The sequence below is a fragment of the Chelonoidis abingdonii genome, chromosome 2, assembly GCF_003597395.2.
Source record: "Chelonoidis abingdonii isolate Lonesome George chromosome 2, CheloAbing_2.0, whole genome shotgun sequence".
NCBI lineage: Eukaryota > Metazoa > Chordata > Testudines > Testudinidae > Chelonoidis > Chelonoidis abingdonii.
In genome coordinates this window covers 135,220,490-135,243,450 of record NC_133770.1, presented here as the reverse complement: position 1 = coordinate 135,243,450, position 22,961 = coordinate 135,220,490, and the positions used below count along the sequence as shown (strand labels likewise).

At 39.5% G+C, this 22,961-nt stretch overlaps 1 protein-coding gene across 4 annotated transcripts in view; it reads right to left on the bottom strand.

The window, feature by feature from the left end:
- The window catches only part of MARCHF6 (membrane associated ring-CH-type finger 6), a 123,648-nt gene that overhangs the window by 47,720 nt on the left and 52,967 nt on the right, over nucleotides 1-22,961 (bottom strand). For all 4 annotated transcript variants that reach the window (XM_032796330.2, XM_075062675.1, XM_075062676.1 and 1 more), the window contains exons 7-17: nucleotides 19,613-19,805; nucleotides 19,016-19,077; nucleotides 17,282-17,314; nucleotides 15,709-15,760; nucleotides 9,204-9,262; nucleotides 8,471-8,551; nucleotides 6,199-6,267; nucleotides 6,027-6,101; nucleotides 4,512-4,646; nucleotides 3,871-3,990; nucleotides 2,394-2,494 (exon numbers count right to left, since the gene is read on the bottom strand). In XM_032796330.2, coding sequence (XP_032652221.2) covers nucleotides 2,394-2,494; nucleotides 3,871-3,990; nucleotides 4,512-4,646; nucleotides 6,027-6,101; nucleotides 6,199-6,267; nucleotides 8,471-8,551; nucleotides 9,204-9,262; nucleotides 15,709-15,760; nucleotides 17,282-17,314; nucleotides 19,016-19,077; nucleotides 19,613-19,805 — 980 coding nt within the window. The remainder of the gene's footprint in view (nucleotides 1-2,393; nucleotides 2,495-3,870; nucleotides 3,991-4,511; nucleotides 4,647-6,026; nucleotides 6,102-6,198; nucleotides 6,268-8,470; nucleotides 8,552-9,203; nucleotides 9,263-15,708; nucleotides 15,761-17,281; nucleotides 17,315-19,015; nucleotides 19,078-19,612; nucleotides 19,806-22,961) is intronic.

The following is a 22,961-nucleotide window of genomic DNA, read 5'->3' as shown; positions in this document are numbered from 1 at the left end:
GATTTTTTAGTAGTGTTTAGGAATTTAATATAATCAGCCAGTTTTATGAAAAGTCTTTAGGAAAGATATCTTCTGTCATCTGAAGTGTTCCAAAAACATTGTAAAAACAAACAAGCAAGCAAAAAACCAAACAAAAACAAACAAACTAAGGCTGTCAAGTGCTTCAAAAAATTAATCATGCTTAAAAAATTAATCGCGATTGATCACACTGTTAAACAATAGAATACCATTTATTTAAATATTTTGAATGTTTACTATATTTTCAAATATATTGATTTCAATTACACCACAGAATACAAAGTGTACAATGCTCACTTTATATTTTTACTACAAATATTTGCACTGTAAAAAACAAAAGAAATAGTATTTTTCAATTGACCTAATACAAGTACCGTAGTGCAATCTCTATCATGAAAGTTGAACTTACAAATGTAGAATTATGTACAAAAAAAACTGCATTCAAAAATAAAACAATGTAAAACTTTAGAGTCTGCAAGTTCACTCAGTCCTACTTCTTGTTCAGCCAATTGCTCAGACAAACAAGTTTGGTTACAATTTGCAGGAGATAATGCTGCCCACTTCTTGTTTACAGTGTCACCTGAAAGTGAGAATACGCGTTCACATGGCACTGTTGCAGCCGGTGTCGCAAGATATTTACATGCCAGATATGCTAAAGAGTCATATATCCCTTCATGCTTCAACCATCATTCCAGAGGACATGCGTCCATGCTGATGACGGGTTCTACTTAACAACAATCCAAAGCAGAACAGACGATGCACATTCATTTTTATTGTCTGAGTCAGATGCCACCAGCAGAAGGCTGATTTTCTTTTTTGGTGGTTGAGGTTTTGTAGTTTCTGCATATGAGTGTTGCTCTTAAGACTTCTGAAAGCATGCTCCACACCTCATCCCTCTCAGATTTTGGATGGCACTTCAGATTCTTAAATCTTGGGTCAAGTGCTGTAGTTATTTTTAGAAATCTCACATCGGTACCTTCTTTGCATTTTGTCAAATCTGCTGTCAAAGTGTTCTTAAAATGAACATGTGCTGGGTCATCATCTGAGACTGCTATAACATGAAATATATGGCAGAATGCGGGTAAAACAGAACAGGAGACATATAATTCTTCCCCAAGGAGTTCAGTCACAAATTTAACTAACACTTTTTTTTTTTTTTTTAACAAGCATCTTCAGCATGGAAGCTGTTCTCTGGAATGGTGGCTGAAGAATGAAGGGGCATATGAATGGTTAGCATATCTGGCATGTAAATACCTTGCAACACCAGCTACAGAAGTGCCATGTGAATACCTGTTCTCACTTTCAGGTGACATTATAAATAAGAAGCAGGCAGCATTATCTCCCGTAAATGTAAACAAACTTGTCGTCTTAGTGATTGGTTGAACAAGAAGTAGGACTGAGTGGTCTTGTAGGAGCTAAAGCTTTACATTGTTTTGTTTTTGAATGCAGTTATGTAACAAAAATTGCAAGTTACACTTTCAGGATAAAGAGATTACACCTCAGTACTTGTATGAGGTGAATTGAAAAATACTATTTCTTTTATTTTTACAGTGCAAATATTTGTAATAAAAATAATATAAAGTAAGCAGTATACACTTAGTATTCTGTGTTGTAATAGAAATCAATATATTTGAAAATGCAAAAACACATCCAAAAATATTTAATAAATTTCAATTGGTATTCTATTGTTTAACAGTGCAATTAATTTTTGAGTTAATCACATGAGTTAACTGCAATTTATCAACAGCCCTATTCCTCTCCACCTCCGCCCACAGCATGCTGATAACCTATGGGGTAACTAGCCTATGGGGTAAAACTAATAATTTGTTCAACTTCTACATGCCTGAATGCAATGTCAAAGTAATGGTGAAAGTGGTACAATGGTAATGGTGAAACAGGTACAGTTATGCCTTGTCTACACTAGCACTTATTTCAGAGTAGCAGCCGTGTTAGTCTGTATCAGCAAAAAAAACAGGAGTACTTGTGGCACCTTACAGACTAACAAATTTATTTGAGCATACACTTTCGTGGGCTAAAACCCACTTCATCGGATGCATGCAGTGGAAAATATACTTAAGTTGGCAAATCTTTTGTCGCTGCGGGGTGTGAAGAAATACCCCTCTGAGCGATGTAAGTTTTGCCAGCATAAGTGCTCTCCAGCCGACACAGCTACCACTGCTCGTTGAGCTGTTTTATTACGTCAATGGGCGTAACGTGGCTACACGAGCACTCTTATAGCAGCACAGCTGTACTGGTACAGCTGTGCTGCTGTGAGCTTGTAAGTGTAGACATGGCCTTAGAGAGGTACGCAAGGAAGACTCTGTCTAATCACACGGAGACCGAAAACATCTTTCAGAATTAAAATAAAAACTTACCTGTACAGCATGACATTATATGGAAGAAAATTAGGCAACAGATACTTAATAATACGTATAGGAAGCCAAAGCATGAGCAGGACAATTGACCCAAAGACGATCTGCAACAAGAAAATTACAAATGCATATTGTATCTACAAGACTCACATGAGGCCTTATTTTTTATATGGATGGGCCAATGAAGATGTAAACCATCTGCAAAGGTTCTGAATGAAAAAACCGTATGAACAAAGGTCCATGAATAAATTAAAACCTGTTCCTCTCAAATTTTGGTAGTCTATGTTCCATAAAGAGAAATAAATGTATAAACTAGAAGAGAAAGTTGTTTAATCTCTGAATATATAAGCTGTAATTGATTATCCTTCATGGGGCCCATGGTACCGCTGCGAGTCTGATGAAGGTTCTGAAATCATTTCAACTCATACCTTCAGAGAATGATAATTAGGCAAGCTTCATTTCTTGATTCACAAAGCAAAAACCAATTCCATTACATTCTGCTAACCCATGCATTTGAGAGCTTTAAAAAGAACTATATGTTGGATTAAGTTTGGGTCATTTGATGTGGCACATACATCCCTGATGCAGCTAAAGCAGTGTGGCTATAAGATGACAAAAGGCCATACATCCTGCTGTTTCTAGAGTCCTAAGCATGACTGACCAGCACTCCTCTCCAGATGGCAGGGAGAAGGTCTTACCCTCAGAGTGTATGCTGAGCACCACTAGGGTGATCCAACAAGGTACAGAGGCTGTTGATGTGTTAACAGTATACCAGCATCACAGTATCCCATACAGCAGTCTGTTTCAAAGGTCTGCAGTCTTCAGGGCCTGTATCTGCAAAACCAGTGCCAAAGCAGGCCATCTGAGATGTTGCCTTAAAGGCCTTCCAGACAGACATCAGGGTGAACATCTGGAAAGTGCTTGGGGAGGCCAGGAAAGACTTTAGGTGTTTCCCCAATAATTTAACAACCTACAGCTACATCTGGTCGTAGATACCACTGCTCAGGCCATCATGGTCCACCTCAAGACAGACCAGAAACATGAATCAGACCCATCGCTACTGAACTGGGACTCAGAATGTTTGTTGCAATAAATGGCTTAGACCAGCACCGTGACCTCAAGGGATCTCCTCCACCGTCCATAGTAATAATGTAACTGTTGGCCAGTGATACAAGCCATCGTGGCTTTAGCACAAGGGGAAGATCTGTGAGTGTCTGTACTAGACAAACATTTTAAAACTTTTAATTAAAAATTTTCCACCAGCATTTCAGATAATCTGAAGCGGGGCAGCTGTTACAACTAACACCTCTGAAGAAGTAAACTTCAGCTTTATTTTAGTAACTAAAAAATGAACACAAATCAAAAAAGTAAGTTAAACATGCTAATACTGAAAATGTCAGCTAGGCTAGCACTGTATTTGCAACAACAAGAAAGAAATGAATATAAATTATTCAAGGACAAGTCTGAAAAAAGTCCTTACCACTGATAAAATAAACCTCCTGAGATGTCTATAAATGGGCAAGTGAATCATTTCCTGAACTGGATTAAAATCTGGATCATTCAAATTCCTCAGAAACCACAGGACACCAGGTCTCAGTACCTGAAACAGGTATTTACATTTGAGTTTAAAAAGACAAAAATGCAAGCAACGTAAGAATTATTAGCATGTTGTCTAATTAACAGAGTTAGATTTCTGTTGGAAAAAAGGTGTTAGAAGGCTGTGCGATATAAATATGAAGAACTTTTCAATACAAGAGTCAACAATGAGAGGTACAGAAGAACACTGCAGAGCATTACTACTAGGCCAAGTGGAAACATTTCAGCTGAAAATCTTTACTTTCAAATATATTTCAGTTTACAGATACAAAAGAAGTACTTAAGCAAAAGCAGCATTCATATTGAAAACTCCTTTGCATGCAGTCGGCTAGCACCCTAAGGGTGTTCCCATATTCACTCACAACCAGCACGACTGTTCAATTCTTAAGGCAGAAAAATTTTGAAGTCTGATATGTATTAAAAGAATCGTAACAGAAACACAGATTGGGAAGAGCTAATGAACTCTTCAGTACATAAAGTTGTTCAAATATATTTTATAATCTCCTCACCTGAATAAGAACTTACCTCTCTCAGTAAGAGAATGAAAGATGCGAAGTAAAAGACGTAAACCATTCCCACTAACCAGTGTAGGAACATTGTGGTACCAGGGGCAGACTGAAAGCTCAACTCTCTGTCTTTCAAAGTAGCATCAAACATTTCCTACACAAAAAAGTACATACGATCAACGTTTACTAAATACTCTTCCTTGGTTATCCATTTAATTTACCCCAGTTTGTATCCAGTAAATAGGGTTAAATTGGATTATATATATTACATTTAAATAATCTCAACCTGTTGCAAAAACTATAAATATTTAGAGGAGTATTCAAGAAAACAAAAATGTTTATTTAAGTCATAAGTGCCACTGAAAACTACACAGTTCTTACAACATACGTATAGCACTGACACTGGAGATGGCAAATAGTGACATATTTCTCTGCGTCACATAGTTTTAAGAATGGGAAGGAAACTAAAACAAGGAAAACACTAACATTTAATATGTAACACTACAAAGCATATCAGCATGAGCATATCAGCTCATACTAAACTGTACTGTACATTTATTCTCATTAGAAATAGGGTATTTTAATGCTGAGAGCAAAATGGTTGCTTTTTCCCATATAAGCATTTAATAGTAATCTCTTATATTAGCTTTTGGGGAAGTGACATTTTAAAAGTTATGATAATTTCCCCTTCCCTTCCCCTGCACTCCCTAGACCAAGGGTCCTCAACCTTTTTCTCTGTGACCCCTTCTCCCTCCCCCAAAATGCTATAAAGTTCAACCGGCCACCTGTGCCACAACCACCATTTTTCTGCATATCCAGTACATTAAAAGCCACTGGCATTTGGGGGTAGCACGCAGAGCAGTTGCCCAGGACCTCATGCCACAGGAGTATCCACAAAGCTAAGCTCCTTGGGCTTCAGCTTCAGCCCCAGGTGATGGGGCTCAGGCTTTGACTTTCTGCCCTGGGCCCGAGCAAGTCTCTGGTTTATTTCGGTGGACCTCCTGAAATCTGCTCGCGAGCCCCCAGGGGGCTCCAGATCCCTGGTGAAGAACTACTGCCCCAGACTACAATAAAAACAGTGTCTCATATGGCATTCAGTACACAGAAGGAAAAATTCATAGTAATGCCACAAGATGAACCATGTAATGAATTTCCCCATCGGCAGCCAAATAGAGAAAACTCAGTCATGGAGTTGCCGGTAAGACATTTAGCATAGTAGAGAAGTGATTTTTCACAGTGTTTTGTAACTAACTGTTTCAAAAAGTGCAATGATGGGGTTTTTTGCTCTGTTTTAAACATAGATTGTAGACTTTAATTGCCTTAAATACAGGAACATAGACTTTGTATTGCATCGCGCCTTAGAACAAACTACTTTTGACCTCTGAAACAATGAAAGTATATAAAAGCAAAGAGATACATTTTCTGCAAGTCCAGTTTATATCCATTTTTTTTTCTCCAGGGCAAAAGACTTTTTCCCTCAGAAAAATAAAACAGTGTAAGACTTGGTCTACATTCCAATAATTTCTGTTCTTACCAAGGAGCATATATCCAGCCACCAGCCACAGATAAGGGGGAACACACCAATTTCTACAACCACTAATAAGGAAACCTTCAGGGAAAAGGAAAAAAAATTACTCAGTAACTATGAATAAATCACTAACAAAATTATAGTTGAATACCTTTTGCTTTCAGAAGACTATAATTACCTTAACAACAATATAGCAGACCCCCAATAAGTGACGTGATCTCTGGAATTTTACAAGCGCAGCCAAACCCTACATACTCTGGTCAAGGAAATATACTAAATGAAATGTTATAAGAGGACCAAAAGAGTATGATACAATTCATATCAGCAACTGTGCAATCTAGATTTTATAGCAGGAAATTCTGGAGGAGTCAAACACTAATGTGAAAGTGTGAATACTATCGCTGGGGTCCTAATCTTTCAAAAATAACAACGATTTTGGGTGTCTGATTTGAAACACCTTAAACGGACCTGCTTACCAAAGTGCTAAGTATCCATCCTCTGAAAATCAAGCCCTCTTTCAAAAGGCATCTGAAGTTGGAGACTGAAAACTGAGATACCAGAAACCACTTTTGAAAAAAATTTTGCAGGAATATTTACCACTAAGAGTTTAACAGCGGAGTTACAAGTCTGGACGTCTAATATAATATGCATTTTAATGGAGTCTGAGAGAAATTCTCATCTCTTCACAGCAAAGCTAGAGAGTGTGTTCATTATTTTTTGGAAAATTTAATTCCAGAGTTTTAAAAGTATTTAGGTATTGTGGTGCTCAGGACTGCAACGCTTAAGTGATTTAGGAGCCTAAATATACTTTTTTAAAGGGGATTTAGACACTTAGGAGCTTAAATCCTATTCACTGTCAATGGGATTTAGGCTCTTGAGAGTCTAAATCACTTTCAAAAATGAGATTTAGGCTCCTAAATCATTAACATGTTGCAAACCTGAGCACAATGCCTACATATCTTTAAACTCCTGGATAACAGTCTCCTTTTAGTAGGCCAGAGGATCGCTAGACAGACATGGCATCAAGTACTTTACTGTGTTTGTACAGTGCCTATCACAGCAAGGCGCAGCCTGTGGCCTTTAAGTTCTACTGCAATATAAAGTGTTAAATAGTAAATAAATTTACTCCTTCAAACAGAAATCAATTTAATCTTTTTAAAACATACACAGTTTTGTCTGTGACCAAGTCTCTTCAGACTTTCAAAATTCTAAGATAATGGTAACAGACACTTCAATCTCTCCAGCGCAGCAAAGTGAATTGCTGCCCAAGAGCAATTCAAGTTGCACAAAGCTCTGAATGCCACTGGCCTGGTGCAGAAACCAAGGAAGACATACTAAGGGTATGTCTATACTGCAGTCAGGAGATGTGACTGCAGCATGCGTAGGCACAGATCAATGCTATCTCAACAATAGCAGTGTGGTCATGGCAGCATGGACTACAGCACAGACTAGCCCTCCAAGTATGCACCCAAAAGGTCAGATGGGTTTGTAGTCTGGCGGCTAGCTCATGAAACCGTGATCACACTACTATTTCTAGCATGCTAGTTCAAGCAGAGATAGCATGTTTCTGAATACCCACGCTGGCTAAACATATCCTGAGAACCTGCCTGAAACAGGAGAACTGATGTAGATGAGCTTCCCATCCCATGTGGCACAAATCCTAGTTATTATTCTGTATGCCTACTCCTATCTCTGCTGCAGCTGTGTAGCCTACAAGAAGCCTACGTGTGGAGAGAAATGGATGGCTCTATATCTCTCTATCAGACTAGATCACAAAACTTGTAACTGCAAGCCTTGCCAGATCACAGGGGCACTCTTACCCTCCCAGTAGTGACTTCATTTGCACAAAGCTTTTAAGCACATTTCTCAAATTTAATGTTGAGTGCAGTCCCTAAAACTGCTGCAAAATTCTTTCTGGACTATTATGATGTATGGTGAACAAGGGACACCCTTTAGTATTTTAGTGGCTAGTGAAGAGGGTGGAAATATTTGTAACATACTGTCCCTTTTCTTTTGCTGACCTCCAGAAAGGGATCTGCCATTCAGGAAGAAAGCAATGCAGTCCATCTATAGCTTTGTGAAATTTTATCCTGGTTAGCTGACGGTCAGCTGGGGAAGAAGTTGATTCCATGTTAAGACCTCTCCAATGTCATTCCCATAAAACAGACTACCATACGTAGAAAACTGGGCTGAGTGAAGTCTCAAAGTTGTTATTGTTCTGAATATGCAGCCTGTTTTGAAATTAGGTCTGGATGGTCAAGCACTAATTAAACAGATTTTATCCAAATTTTTACCTAAAACAGCCTTTTTTAGTTTGTTTCATCTTAAGAACAAAGCGAAAAGAGAAAGTGCTCCTGCTTCATTTCTAACCCTGATCTCAACATGGTTAGAGATAATGATCCACAGACAGAATCTAAGACAGAGTCACGCAACTACTTATGAAAGGATACATGACAAACAATTAGAGTTATTGCTAGCTGCACATAGCCAACTATTGTTGTGATTAGGCCTTCAAAGTGAGATGCTTGAACCTGGGGAAAAAAAAAAGTTATTTTAAATATTTTCCATTCAATTTTAGTTAGTTTTTATTCCTCAAAAAATTCAGTCCTCTTTCAATATTAATCACAGAGTCCACTTGGGCAGCTGGGATTTGGAATTACAAGGTTCCTAGGCTGCTTTATACTACAACATGAGTAGGACAAATATTTAATCAATAAACTCTCTTTACTAATTATTTGGCATCCTCAACAAAAAGTGGAAAATAAGTTTGCATCCATAGAAAAACCACATAATACAAAGCTGCCAGCCTTGCAGGAGGAGCTGCCATATATCCTACTCCTTTTCCTGGCATTCACTAATAGTCATTTTGAAGCATTATACCTCATGCAATCAAGGAACACCACAATAAAATATATTAGATTTTATAAAAATATAATATTAAAAAGCCAAATATAGTGACCTTACAAAGGGAGAATCTTAGACAGGGATTACAATAATGAAGTTTGTGGGGAGGGTAAATAGTTAAAAACAACGAAAGGTCCTAGAATGAAGACATGGACAATTTCCCAGGCTGTTCTGTTGTCCTAAAGTAAAAATCAGGGGTTCCTATAAAACACAAAATTTTTAAGTTGCACAAATTTTTAAGAATTTAAAACATCAAAATTATAAAATAACCATACTTACATAGTCCTCAAAACCCAGGCCAACAACAGAGAAGTGACCAATGTGGTAAGGACAAAAAGCTGGAAAACATGAAGGGGAATGGACAAAACAATAAACACTGCTCTACCAAACGCAATGTGAGACTTATGCTGAAAAATCTCTGTTCTGTGGCAATAGTTTGAATTTTCACCAGTTTTACAAAGTGGACAAAAAAATAACTATCCATCCAATGTAGTTTGAAAGTTTTGTTATAAAACTTGACATTTCTGTAACACTCAAGATTAATGAATCACATTACAAACTTTTAAGGTGTAATGTAGCTCAAGACTCATTTCTCTGAATTTTTTTTTTTTAACTTGCAATATTACAAGTAACCTATGATTACTATAACTGAAAAATGGGAACAATGATTTTTGTTCCTTATTTAGCTTTCATTTGACAGTGCGCTGAATCAGCTTTATTTCCTAGTTTCATTCATTAGTTTGACAGAACTCTTCTACGCTGCTATAGGAATCTGTCTGTATGCCCTTCTCCAACCACTACAGAAGAGTGGAGTTGCTCTTTCATAGATCTGTTGGATGTTACTTTCCCTTTTAGTAAACATAATTCAAGAATCTGACATTTGAAACTTAAGAATTTAAAGATTTGGGGATTGTCCAGAGAAACACAGTTCCTGCAGAAGTCTGGGAAGCGAGCAAAGAAGCAGATATATCAGGGGGAAGGTAAGACACACTCCAACGAAGGAGTCAGGAAAGGAGGCTTTTAAGAAATTTGTCACATTTTCCCAGATCACTGAGCCAACGATAGTATCTTATTCACAATCTTAAAGATCCCTCCCACTCACTCCCAGAGTTTAGGAAGGAAGCAGTCATGAAGGAGTCTTCTTTTCCCACATTTGAAGACCTCATATTATTGACTCATAAGTGGTTAGGTACAGTAGGGTCAGGTACGCTCTTAGGGCTTGTCTACATTACCCACTGGATCGACAGGCAGCAGGGGTTGATTTATCAGGTCTAGTCTAGATGAGATAAATCAACAGCCAAGCGCTCTCCCGTTGACTCTGGTACTCCACCAGGGCGAGAGGCACACGCGGAGTCGATGGGAGAGTGTCAGCCTTTACTGCAGTGAAGACACCGCAGTAAATAGATCTAAGTATGTTATTCACGTAGCTGAAGTTGAATAACTTAGCTCAATCCCCCCCTGTTCCCCTCAGTGTAGACCAGGCCTTAGTCTCCCTCAGGTCTCCTATTAGAGCTAGGAGAGAAAAGTCTGAAGCAGAAAAGATATCAGTGTTCCCCCTTGGCATCTCTTCTCGTGCTTTCTCCTAGCCCTCAAAGCAGAAAAAGGAAGCGAGAGCTAGAAGCTCTCATTCTCTACCTCTATCCACTCCACTGTATCAGATGAAGAGAACTGGAGATTGCCTACCCCTTAATCTGTTCCACATGACTACCTGGAAGATGGGGATGGGAGTCTTTAGTCCCTAGTCCTGTCTATAGGGTCAAAGAGCAGGAGCAGCATGCCTGGCAAAGACTCTTTACTTGTCCAAATCCCTTCCATCAAATCAATGGCAGTAGGTGATGGCAGTGAGGAAAGATAAGGAAAAGTATGGAGCTCTTCACGCCTCAGGATCTCTCAATGTGGTTTAGTGAACATAAGAGGCAAATGTGTAAAGTCAGGGAGGAAAAAAATCTTCACTTCTCAAAATCTCTCCACAAGAAATAGGAGAACACGCTGAGAGCAAGTGTCACTTTAGAAGCCTCTATAAAGTCAAAAGACTCAGATTTAGACCTGCTTAAGTTGCAAACAGCAGAAAGGGGAGAGAACCACCTTAGAAGTTGGGACCATGGATTAGGTACGGTTTTCAAAACTACTTTTAGGGGTTTTTTTTCCTTTTTTCTCTTTTTTTTTTGTAAAAACGGGTTCAATTTCTGCCTGACAGTCCCACTGGAAACAAAGTGTGAACTCCTCATGATTTCCCTGTGAGTATTTACTCGAGCTACAACAGACTGGTAACTATAAGACCATCTGCAGAGAGAGACAGAGAGAGCGACAGAGAGAGCGTGTGTGTGTACATGTGCTAAACTGTTACCGTATATAATCAATCATAAGCTGGTTTGTTTATAAGCTGACCCCCCCCACCTCAAGATGGAGAAATAAAAATGGAAATTTTCTATGACCCATTCATAAGCTGACCCTGTAATTCAGGGGTCGTCAAACTTTGGCTCCCGGGCCATCAGGATAAGCTGTTGGCAGGCTGAGATGGTTTGTTTACCTCGAGCGTCCACAGGCACAGAGGTAAACCTAAGTAAACAAAGTGTCCTGGCCTGCCAGCAGCTTACCCTGACAGGTTGGGACAGCAACTGGGGGAGAAATTTGAGGAGGGGGGGAAGAGACGGGGGGGGGGTCAGAGGAGTAACCCGTGACCAACCCCCACCCCTAGCCCAGGACCCACACACTCTCCACATCCCATCCCTTCCAATCTTAGCTGAGGCGGGCCAGGGAAGGATGTCTCTGGCCTGGCCGGCTCGGTGAAACAACTGCAGCATGTGCCAGTGGGCCTGGCGCCACAGCCACAGCTTGCTCTGGGGGCGGGGCCAGGTGGTGCAGCCGCAGCCTGCCAGCCCTGGAGTTGCAGAAGCTTCTCAGAGGCTGCGGGGAGAGCAGCAGAGCACTGTGGCCAGAAGCGGAGACACTCCAGCCCGTCTCCTCCCTTCTGGCTGTGCTGCCTTTCCTTCCCTCCTCTGTCGTGGGGGGAGGTGCTGTGTCCCACATCTCCCTCTCTATACTTGTTCATAAGCCGACCCCCTTCTCTGATGCTTCCCTTTTTTACTAAAAAAATTTGGCTTATGAACGAGTATATATGGTATATTTTCAATAAACATGGCATATTGCCTTTTCCCCTGAAAAGATCCCGTGTGCTTTTTATATGTATAACATAATGAAACTGACAACAAATTGGGACAATTTCATACTGCTACTTGGGAAAGTATTGAGCAATAGCAGAAGCAGTTATGGGATTTATTGATGGGGAGGACCACCTCAAAAAAGGGTGGCTTCAGGGAAAAGTGGAGACATCTTCTCATGGTCTCCTCACAATATCAAGGAGGCTCTGAGAACAGAGCAGATTACTGGAGACCTTCCACTCTTTACAATAGCCAGCACCATTCAAGAGCAGGAGCAGCTAGATGGGGTGCACCTTCAAGTTTATCAAAATTTGCTAGTCAGAAGCTGATATGAAAGATGGACTCCTCAAGATCCCAAGCAGAGTTTACTCCTGAAGGAATTCTGTGCCAAAAAAATTAAAATTCTGCACATAATATTTTAAAATTCTGCAAAATTCTGCAAATTTTGTCAATATTTAAATGTGGCTCCAGCATGGCAGTGGGGAGCACAGGCCACTGGCTGCACTGAGGTAGGAGATCACCCTGAAGCCCCCCGCCCAGGTACAAGGCCTCGACAATGAGGCTGCACCTGACCCAGATACAGGGCAAGAGCTGGGCCTGCCCCAGAAACACCCCAGTGCCCTGTCCCTTTGCGCCAGTTGTGGGTGGGCAAGCTCAGCCCAGCAGGATCCAAGTGTGGAAGGGCTTCGTGTGGGGGAGATCCAGGTTTGGGGTGAAAGATTTCCTGTGTGGGACAATCTGGGTGTGGTAGCTCAGTGGGAGACCTGGATGCACAGGGGCTTGTTGGGGAGTTCTGGGTGCAGGGGCAATGGGACGCTGCAGGGGATCCAGGTGAAGATGGATGGGGCTCAGTGGGGGGGGGGTCTGGGTGGCTCAGTGGGGGGGTCTGGGTGCTAGGGGAGTGGGGCTTGATGGGGTGTGAGTCCAGGTGCAGCTGCTTGGGGATCAGTGGGGTCAGGTGGGGGGCTCATTAGAGGGGTCCAGGTGTAGGGGGGTAGGGCTTGTCAGGGTGAGGGTTTGATGGGCCTGCTTAACGGAGGAACTCCAGCTGCTGCCAATAGGTTGCTGCATGCCAGGCTCCCACTTTTCCCCACGATTGCCCTATCCTCTTTTCTTCCCCGTCTCATCCCCCTTCCACACTGCTCCACGCCTCCTCCCCCTCCCTCATTCCTACATTCCTCACCCCCACACTATTCCACCCCCTTCCTTCCTCACTGCCTCTTCCCCCCACCACTTTCCCTCATTTCCCCCTACCCTCCTTACCCAGACCCACCACCAGCATTTACTGTTGCACAGAAAACAGGAAGGCTCCCAGCACACAGAAGTGGGCATAACTGGCATTAGGACCCAGGATGCAGAGTCAGTAGAGCTGAGATGCAGCATCCTTCCGCTGGGCAGCTCGGAGCTTGCAGAAATGGGGGGGGACATTGGCATGTAATGCCGTGTGCCCCCCCATGCCTCGCCCCCCCAAACTGCACCCATTGTTGTGTCCCCCCTCGCCCCGGCATAACTTCCCTTTGCTTCCCTACCGTTTTCATCAGGGAAGCATAGAAATTCAGTGGGAGAGAGGGGTGTTTTCTGTGGGCACGCAGTCACGCGGAATACCCCTAGGAGTAAGAGTTCAGGAGAAACATCATGCTAATGATGCAAGCTGGTCATTTTAACTACCTGCCACTCATCTTCTCTGGAGGAGCCCTACATCCTCATCTTCCTTATCTACTTGTGGCTATCTGGCAATTTTTTTAAGCCCCAAAAATACAAATATTTTCACATTAGGTGATTCCTGGTATCTTGCACCAAAACATAAAGAGGCAAACAGTTTTTGAAATATTTAAGGGCACAAATGAACTTTATCAGCAGCGTGGAAACTGAAGAAAACAATATTTTTCCACTGTACTTGACTATTACTGGAGTCTTCTGCACCTCACTCTTATTGAGGTAGAAGCACACAACATACCAAAACAAAGGTCTCTCTACAGATTATAGTGGAAAGGTCCAGATATAATACCCTTTCTATATTGCTAGGTTAATACAATAAATCAATCAATTGACAGAGTTAATTTTTCTCCACCAAAAAAGGGAGGCAGATAGGCCCTTCTATAACGACTATTGTCTTTTAAAAAACACACCACACCACACATTTGTGCACTTCTAGCCAAACTTTCTCCACAGCAGCAATTCTGAGTGTACTGGTTTGGTGCAGGGCTACTCTCGGGAGGAAGAAACTCTCCTCCCAAGTACGGAGTACTAACGGAAGTGCTCCAAGACAGCTACTGCAGTCTCAAGAGCACAGTGCGTGCCATAGCTGCTGGTCCCCTCCTATCCATCTTAGGCATTTGTGATTTCAGCCTGTGGGTTCTTATGTCAGCGAATCCACCCTCTCACACGCTACCCCTAAAGTCCAGCATAACACACATCTCCCGCCAAAAATACAATAGTGTTCTACCAATAATTTAATAAAAAGTGATTTTCCTTCCCTTAGCCTACAATAAACCCCATGTACCAGAGGTATATGATGTCCTTTAACAGAAAAGAAGTGAGAGACTGAGGATTCTGTGCACTTGATCTTCCCTTTAAACAAAAATAATCTTAATCATAACCAAGGAGGAAGGCAACATCATTTGGAAAACAAACAGATATTAAGGGCACTCTATTGGAAATGTTAGTGCTTTATCCCATGTACATCGAGTGTACAGATAGAAAAGCACAAGCTTCAACTTGAATGGGGCTGAATAAAGGCCTTACTGAAAGTAACAGGATAGTCTTTCTGGAAACTTTTTTTTTTTTTTAAATAATAATTGACAACGGTGTGCAGTCTGCTGAACTCCAGAAGGAAGGAGGGAGCGAGAGATGAGAAAGAAAGAAAGAAATATATACACACACACCCTCTTCAGAAATGATTTTATGAGCCTCAGAGACAAAAGGTATCACTTGAAGGGTCATTTAGCAATATCTAGGGAAGAATGAAAGCAGGGAAATTATATCCCATCTGTCCCCACAACTTTTGGGGGAACTTCATAAAGTAACTCCCAGGAATTCCCTTCTGAATATTATTCCACAAATATATACACCTCTACCCCGATATAAGGCGGTCCTCGGGAGCCAAAATATCTTACTGCGTTATAGGTGAAACCGCGTTATATTGAACTTGCTTTGATCCGCCAGAGTGTGCCGCCCTGCATCCCCGGGAGTGCTGCTTTACCGCGTTATATCCGAGTAGAGTGTAGTTCTCAGCCCTAACTAATAGCAATAAAGCTTAAGCAACAGCTCAGACTTTTTAAAACCAAATCCAAAAAAATTACTTTCAGTAACAAAATAAAAAGGAAAAAATATCTGTCTTGGATGCAACACATGCCACCTTGGGAACTAAAATTACAGAATAAGATGCAAGTAATTCACTGAGGTCTGTTCACATCCATGTGTTTGCAGGATCTGTGTAATACGATTAGTAAGAAAGATTTATTATTCGCATTTAATTATTCACTTTTTATTCTGGTTCAGTTTTTTTAAAAATTAGACTCACTGTTTTTCTCTGAGAATAAAAGTGGTCTAAAAACCAATTTTTATCAAGCATTCACAAAAAAAAAGCTAGTTTTGAAATGAGAACAAATAATAATACCTACCAAACACAAGTATGAACAATGTGTTTAAAGACACCACCCAGAAGACATGTTCCTGCGGAAGAAAGTAAAACATATTTCAATAAAAGCAGGGTATAAAAACATATAAATCACATAATAAACAAATAACTGCACCTGAGTTCTCAGGGGAAGAATGAATAATAATAAGCTAAGTTGCAAGCTTAGAATTTTCTAAATTTCAGCCCCAAAAATGAAAGTGAATGCTGTGAGTGAAAATGGCAGCTATAATGGAAATTCTTTGTGGCTAGGGTTAGGAAGGGTGTTTTGCAGATAATCTACCCAGGTCTGTAAATATAAATGACAATAGTTATACTCCTTTTTATGCTGACTTTAAAAGTACAAAGAATTTATATTTTCAGAAAAAGAGAAAAATTATTTCCAGTTTAATTTGCAAAGGAATTCTTGTTTCTTACTTTCGTTAATAATAGCAAGTGTTTGCTCCTCATTGCTACAGTTAAAGGGACACAGTTGGCTATATTTACATTATAGACAAAACATGTTTATCTAACTTTCTAATAACACAGTACTCTGTTCAGTGTACTTGTCCTTTTGCTCTTTATGTACTATCTGTATTTCTCTCATCTAGGACAATGAAAATCAGTGTAGTCAATTTCAGGTTTAATGGTGCAATGCCTGGATTTTAAAAAGTGCAAAGGAACGCTTCTTGTTTAAAAACTGTTGTTTGGAACGTGGATGTTTGAGTGGAAACATTTTTATTGATCATAAAATAAAAACCTGTTTTTACAAAATCTAAACTTTGGGGCAAATTTAAGTTTACAATAGATGAATAATAGCAAGTTCTATGTAAAAATATTTGCACTTTTTTTTTTTGGAGAGTGCTCTACTGAAATATAACCTTAGCTTAAGAAAAAGGAGGAAACTCTGGAATCATTTTAACTAGATGTACTCCATTGGCTAAACCCATTATTGTTATGAGGATTTTTTTTAAAAAAACCTCACTAAGTTATATTTAAGCTTTTCCTTTCATTGGTTTAAACAATAAAAGCTAAGAAAATTGCTGTACGTCAACACAAAATTAAAACTGTGATAAGCACAAGTAACTAAAGACCAATGTAGCCTATATTACCTAAAGCTGGGTCTAAGCGTAAAATTTTACCAACATAACTATGTTGGTTAGCGGTTGGTAAGGGGTGTGACTACACAAGGAGGGCTTTGGCATTCCAATTCTAAAAGTTTTTTGCTGCTTTAAGTGTATACAAGACCCAAGTCTCTAGCATGGAGTTTTCAAAAATAACTGAATCTCACTAAAAAAAATATCAAAGTTACTTAGGCCCTTTTGAAAATTGGAGGACCCACCACAGCGGTATATGATTGCCACAAAAAATTGTATCATCCATGTGAATGCAGGACACATCAAGTTTATGATAAAGAAAGAAAATCTGTTTAAAGCTACCACATTGATGCAACATTTGAAATCTGTTTCATACATTACAGAACAGACTTTTTATTTAAAGTCTACATAAAACAAGTTATTAGTTTCCTTAAAAATAAGCCTACTGCAAAAACTATTCTTGAACTATAAGACTTCACTTACTAAAAACACCAGAGATCCGTCAAGCCCAAGCATCTGAGAATAAAGGAAAGTTGAGTTCATTTACAGTTCTATATTCAAAAATCTTTATACTCCCACAACCAGTTTCGAGGTCACCCTTTTTCAAATCCACTTTTTACTGCCCTGGTTAGCTGCATGCCTTACACTACTGGACAATCAGACCAGCTCCCCAACACAAGTTTTTAAACCTATAGTAAGGAACTCTAAAATGATCTAGTTCAGTACTGTAATCTAATCAAAGGCAGCAATATTTTAATACACAATTGTTTAAATGTATATTAATTCATGTAAACCAAAGATAGTCTACAATTTAACTGATTATTTCAGAGAGAGTCCTGTTTCAAGAATGTGAACGGTGACAATTTTAATTTAGCTCAGAAAATGAATTATTTATCTAATTATAGCAGCTCAGCATTTATTTAGTGATTAAACTGAATTTTAACTACAAATGAAATCCGAGGTCGGAGAACTTGTATATCAAGATTTGTGTAAATACAATTTTGCTTTCTAGCTGCAGAGTATTACCCATGAAAGAATAAGAGCAGATGAGATTTCATCAAGAATATAATGCAGTAACAGCTCTCAGCTCTAGACCAGTCATATCTCATGCTGTTTAAGTCTGAAACAGGAAAGGGCTTGCAGATGGGAAAAATATCCTCCGTTTAGTTGTACATATGTTTCAGAAAGTGCACACAGAAAAAACACAAAAACAAGGAAAAAGATTTTTTTAAGGAATTTTCTTTTCCTGCTCCTCTAAAATCTTCTATGCCAGTCCAGACTCCTTCACTTCAAGATTAATGGAATCGTTCACAGTTTAGGGCTCTCTTGTATGTCAGATTTTAAGCTAATATTTCAAGGTTCTCACATATTTCACTTAATAAACATCATGTAAACTACTGCTGAAATTTCAAATGAGCTTCCAAGCTTCTTACATTCAAGGATGACACCACCAAGAATTCTCAATGTACTGTCCCCATCAGGAAGGCAAGAAGAGACTATACCCAAATGCACAGACTGGCACAGAAGATCTAAGAGAGGTTTATGAGACTATTGCATTTAGACTTTGTAAAATGCTGAAGACAACGTATGTATTCATGAAAAGTTTTTGAAAATAATTAAAATATTTTTCAAGTATGCAAGAGAGTTCTGGAATATATATATCACTAAAAAAAAGTGAGCATAATGTTTATGCAGCAAACAAAAGAGCTAATTACTCCTTTCAGCAAAGTCCATGCTACAAATTGCAGGAAAGTTTTAGTTATGGAATTTATAAACTAGAAAATGAAATGAGATAAGCCTGTATTGGAAATCATTCTTGTACATATTCTTGTTGGTTTTTATAAAAGTGTACACTTATTTTTACGATATCTATACATACATTCACAGAAAGATTAGTTTTTAAGCTATGCACCATTTAACAACTGCTGGCAAATGTAGGAGCAAAACTGAAGATCTCAGAAAAGTGCCTTGTTGAAAGATGTTCTAAGCGATGTTTCTCCACAGCAATCAAGGAAATGCTTTTTTTAATTGTTCCTTAATATGGTATACAGTATTTTTAACATAATTACTTTTTGGAGTCACTAATATCTATCACAGTTAAATTTTACATGAAATCAAAGAATCAGAACCGATTTTCTATTTGGTTTAAAGTCATTTCAAATACAAGTCAGTGACAAAGAAATCTCAGAATACTTCAGGAGAATGGCTCTTACTCACTCTCTCCCATGTAAGCTCTTCTGCTGCTCGATCCCATTCCAAAGCATTCCAATTCATGTCATCTACAGAGATATTATAATTGTTAAAGGTATCAACTGACTCAAAGCAGCATGTTAATAAGAGCTGTATTATGATTTAAACTAGCAAAAACACCTTTTAGCTCACTCAGTATATCAATGGAGATACAAGTCAAAAGAACATTTTAAAAGTAATTCTCTTTACAGTTTAATTTCTCCTCAAAAGTTACAACAAATATTTCCTTACTGCCGCCATTTCCCTTTTGACAAGAGAAGCAGAGTAGTTTCTCATTGTAGGGATGCCTGAAACCACACAGTTGCTTATAGTTTTGGCTTTTCTTAACCGCAAAATGTCTCAGTGCTCATTAAAAAAAATAAACTACATAAACATTGCAATACACACGAGAAGAGGTAAACAGGCTGAACTCTGAGCCTACTAGCCCTTAGTAGTTTCCCTATATAGGTTAATTACAAATGTAGATGTCAGCCACAAAAGTAGAATTTCCATTTTCACTTCTTTCCAATAACTATTTTATATGATCATTTTAGGGAAATGCTCCTGCTCTGTGTCACCTGTTACCTTGGGCTCCATTGTTTGCATCTGCTGCATCTTCAACTACAGCATCTTCTTCATCTTCATTGTCTTCCTCTTCCTCATCTCCCTGTTCTTCCTGAATTTCTGGGTTTTCGCCTACAACTGCATTCTCAGCAGGTGGGTTAGCAGGTTGATCAAGTGCAGCATTTTCACCTCCACCATTTCCTACCCCTTGAGCCTGCAGGGACAAGATTTCAGTGGAATTTCACTAAAATTAATTAAAGTATTGCTGTGTTTTGACCCATGTCCAGAAAAATAAACATATCAAAAGGCAACTTTTTTTGGTTCCACTTAAATCTTAACACAAGCCATTGCTTTCGGCAATGACATACTTCCTAAAATGTTGACAGTATCATTATCTTATTGGATTTCTGGAGATTCAATTTACTGGTGTGCAAGAAAGATACATTATTTAAGAACACTTTTAAGTTAAAGAACCATACTTCCGTGTTAACATTTTGTATCTATATAGTTACAATTGATACTTATGAAAAAGTTGAACAAAAAAACCTTTCCCCATTTGTTTGTTTTTTGAGTTTGTGCATTTGACAGTAATTAGTGAATAGTCAATTTCTCTCCTGATGACAGACCCTTATGATCATCAATAGTTGTGGAGAAAAAAATGAAATTTAAAAATAAAATAAATAATTCAGAACATACTGTTTAAAAGGGATTCTAGCATAGAAGATTTAAACTTTACCAAAGTATGGAACACAACTTTAAGAGACGTTCTCAGGCAACTACACTTGTTGAAGTGGAAGTATTATTAGGAAAATATATTTATAGTTTAATGCAATTTAAGGCTGGAAAGAAGGAGAACTAGCACCACATGCAGCTCTCCCTAGATGACCAGAAAGTGTTCCACACTCCACCCCGTTGTCCACATACCAGTGAAAAATTTTGTTCTATCAAAAACAAATATTTTTCAGGTAGTCATTTTAAAAAAAATGACCTGACCATATCACTTCAAACTTGCTTTATTATGGTTACAAATTCAACTTCACAAGCACTAAATGCTATTTTAAAAGATTTACTATATTATACATATAGGGTCATAAGAACCATGACAGCTAGAAAATTATTTACTGCATAATCACAGTAAACACTACCGTAAGATTCTACAATTTATAATGGTTCAGGAACGTATATTGTACACATTACAGCTGTGATCTGGTGAATTTACATAGGACTAAGTTTCAGAAGGGCAGCCGTGTTAGTCTCTATTCACAAAAACAACGAGGAGTCCTGTGACACCTAAAAGACTAACAGATTTATTTGGGCATAAGCTTTTGTGGGTAAAAAAAAACCTATTTCTTCAGATGCATGGTGTGAAAATTACAGATACAGGCATAAGTATACTGGCACATGAAGAGAAGGGAGTTACCTTACAAGTGGAGACCCAGTGTTGACAAGGCCAATTCAGTCAGGATGGATGTGGTTCACTACCAATAACTGATGAGGAGGTGTCAATACCAAGAGAAGGGAAATTGCTTTGGTAGTGAGCCAGCCACTCCCAGGTCCCTATTCAAGCCCAAATTAATGGTGTTAATTCATTTACAAATGAATTGTAGCTCTGAAGTTTCTCTTTGAAGTTTTTTTCTTGAAGTTTTTTTTGCTGAAAGATGGCTACTTTTAAATCTGTTATTGAATGTCCAGGGAGACTGAAGTGTTCTCCTACTGGCTCCTACTTGCACAGATACGGACAGACATCATCTTCCTTTCCAAGTGCAAACAGATGGACATCATACCAAATGGACTGAAGGTAAAAAATCCATTGCAATTGACATACTACACTGACTATGGTGAGAGATTGTGCCACACAGTCTCAAAGAAACTGAGGAACCCCTGGTCAGCATCCTGTACCGCAAACAGGAGAAGATCAAGAATGAGCTCTCAAAACTGGAGACTCTCATACAAAATCAACCTTCCACACAAACTTCCACGTGGCTGGACTTTACAAAAATGAGACAAGCCATTTACTACACACACACTTCACTTCTCTACAGAGAAAAAAGGACAGTAAATTATCTAAACTCCTACATGCCACAGGGGACTACAACAGCGGTACCCTTAACTCACCCAACAATATTGCTTATCTATCCAACCACATACTTAGCTGGGCAGAAGAGTCTGTCCTATCTCAGGGACTCTCTTTCTGCACTCCCATCACCACCATGCATGTGATACAGTTCTGCAGTGATCTGGAAGCCTACTACTGCTGTCTCCAACTGAAGGAATATTTTCAACACACCGCTGAACAATGCACGTGATACAGTTCTGCAGTGATCTGGAAGCCTACTTCTGCTGTCTCCAGCTGAAGGAATATTTTCAACACACCGCTGAACAATGCACTGATCCACAGGAACCCTCCTATCAACACTACAAGAAGAATTCTGCATGGACTTCTCCTGATGGTCGAAATTACAAACTGGACTTCTACACAGAGTGCTTCCACAGATGTGCACAGGCTGAAATTGTGAGCAAACAGCATCACTTGCCCCATAACCTCAGCCGTACAGAACACACCACCATCCACAGCCTCAGAAACGGTGCTGCAGTCATCATGAACAGGTCAGATTATGAACAGGAGGCTGCCAGGCAACTCTCCAACACCACATTCTACAGGTCACTATCCTCTGACAACACTGAGAAAAGAAACTACACCATCTGCTCAAGAAACTCCCTGCTATAGCACAGGAACAAATCTACACAGACACACCCCTAGAACCCCGACCAGGAATATTCTATCTTCTACCCAAGATCCATAAACCTGGAAATCCTGGACGCTCATCAGCTCAGACATTGGCACTCTTACAGCAGGATTATCAAGCTATTTGGATGCTCTCCTCAGACACTATGCTACAAGCACTCCTAACTATCTTTGAGGAACTTTCTGAGGAAATTACAATGCATTGGTGATCATCCTGAAAACACCATCCTGGCCACCATGGATGTAGAAGCTCTTTAAACCAATATTCCACATGAGGGTGGACTACCAAGCTGTCAGGAACAATATCCCTGAGGAGGCCACAGCACACAGGGTGGCTGAGCTTTGTGACCTTGTCCTCACCCACAACCATTTCAAATTTGGGGACAACTTATACCTTCAAGTGGCACTGCTATGGGTACCCGCATGACCCCACAGTATGCCAACATTTTTATGGCTGACTTACAACAACTCTTCCTCAGCTCTCATCCCCTGGGGCTCCTCCTCTACTTATACTGCATTGATGACATCATCATCATATAGACCCACGGGAAGGAGACCCTTGAAGAACTCCACCAAGATTTCAACAATTTCCACCTGACCATCAACCTCAGCCTAGACCAGTCC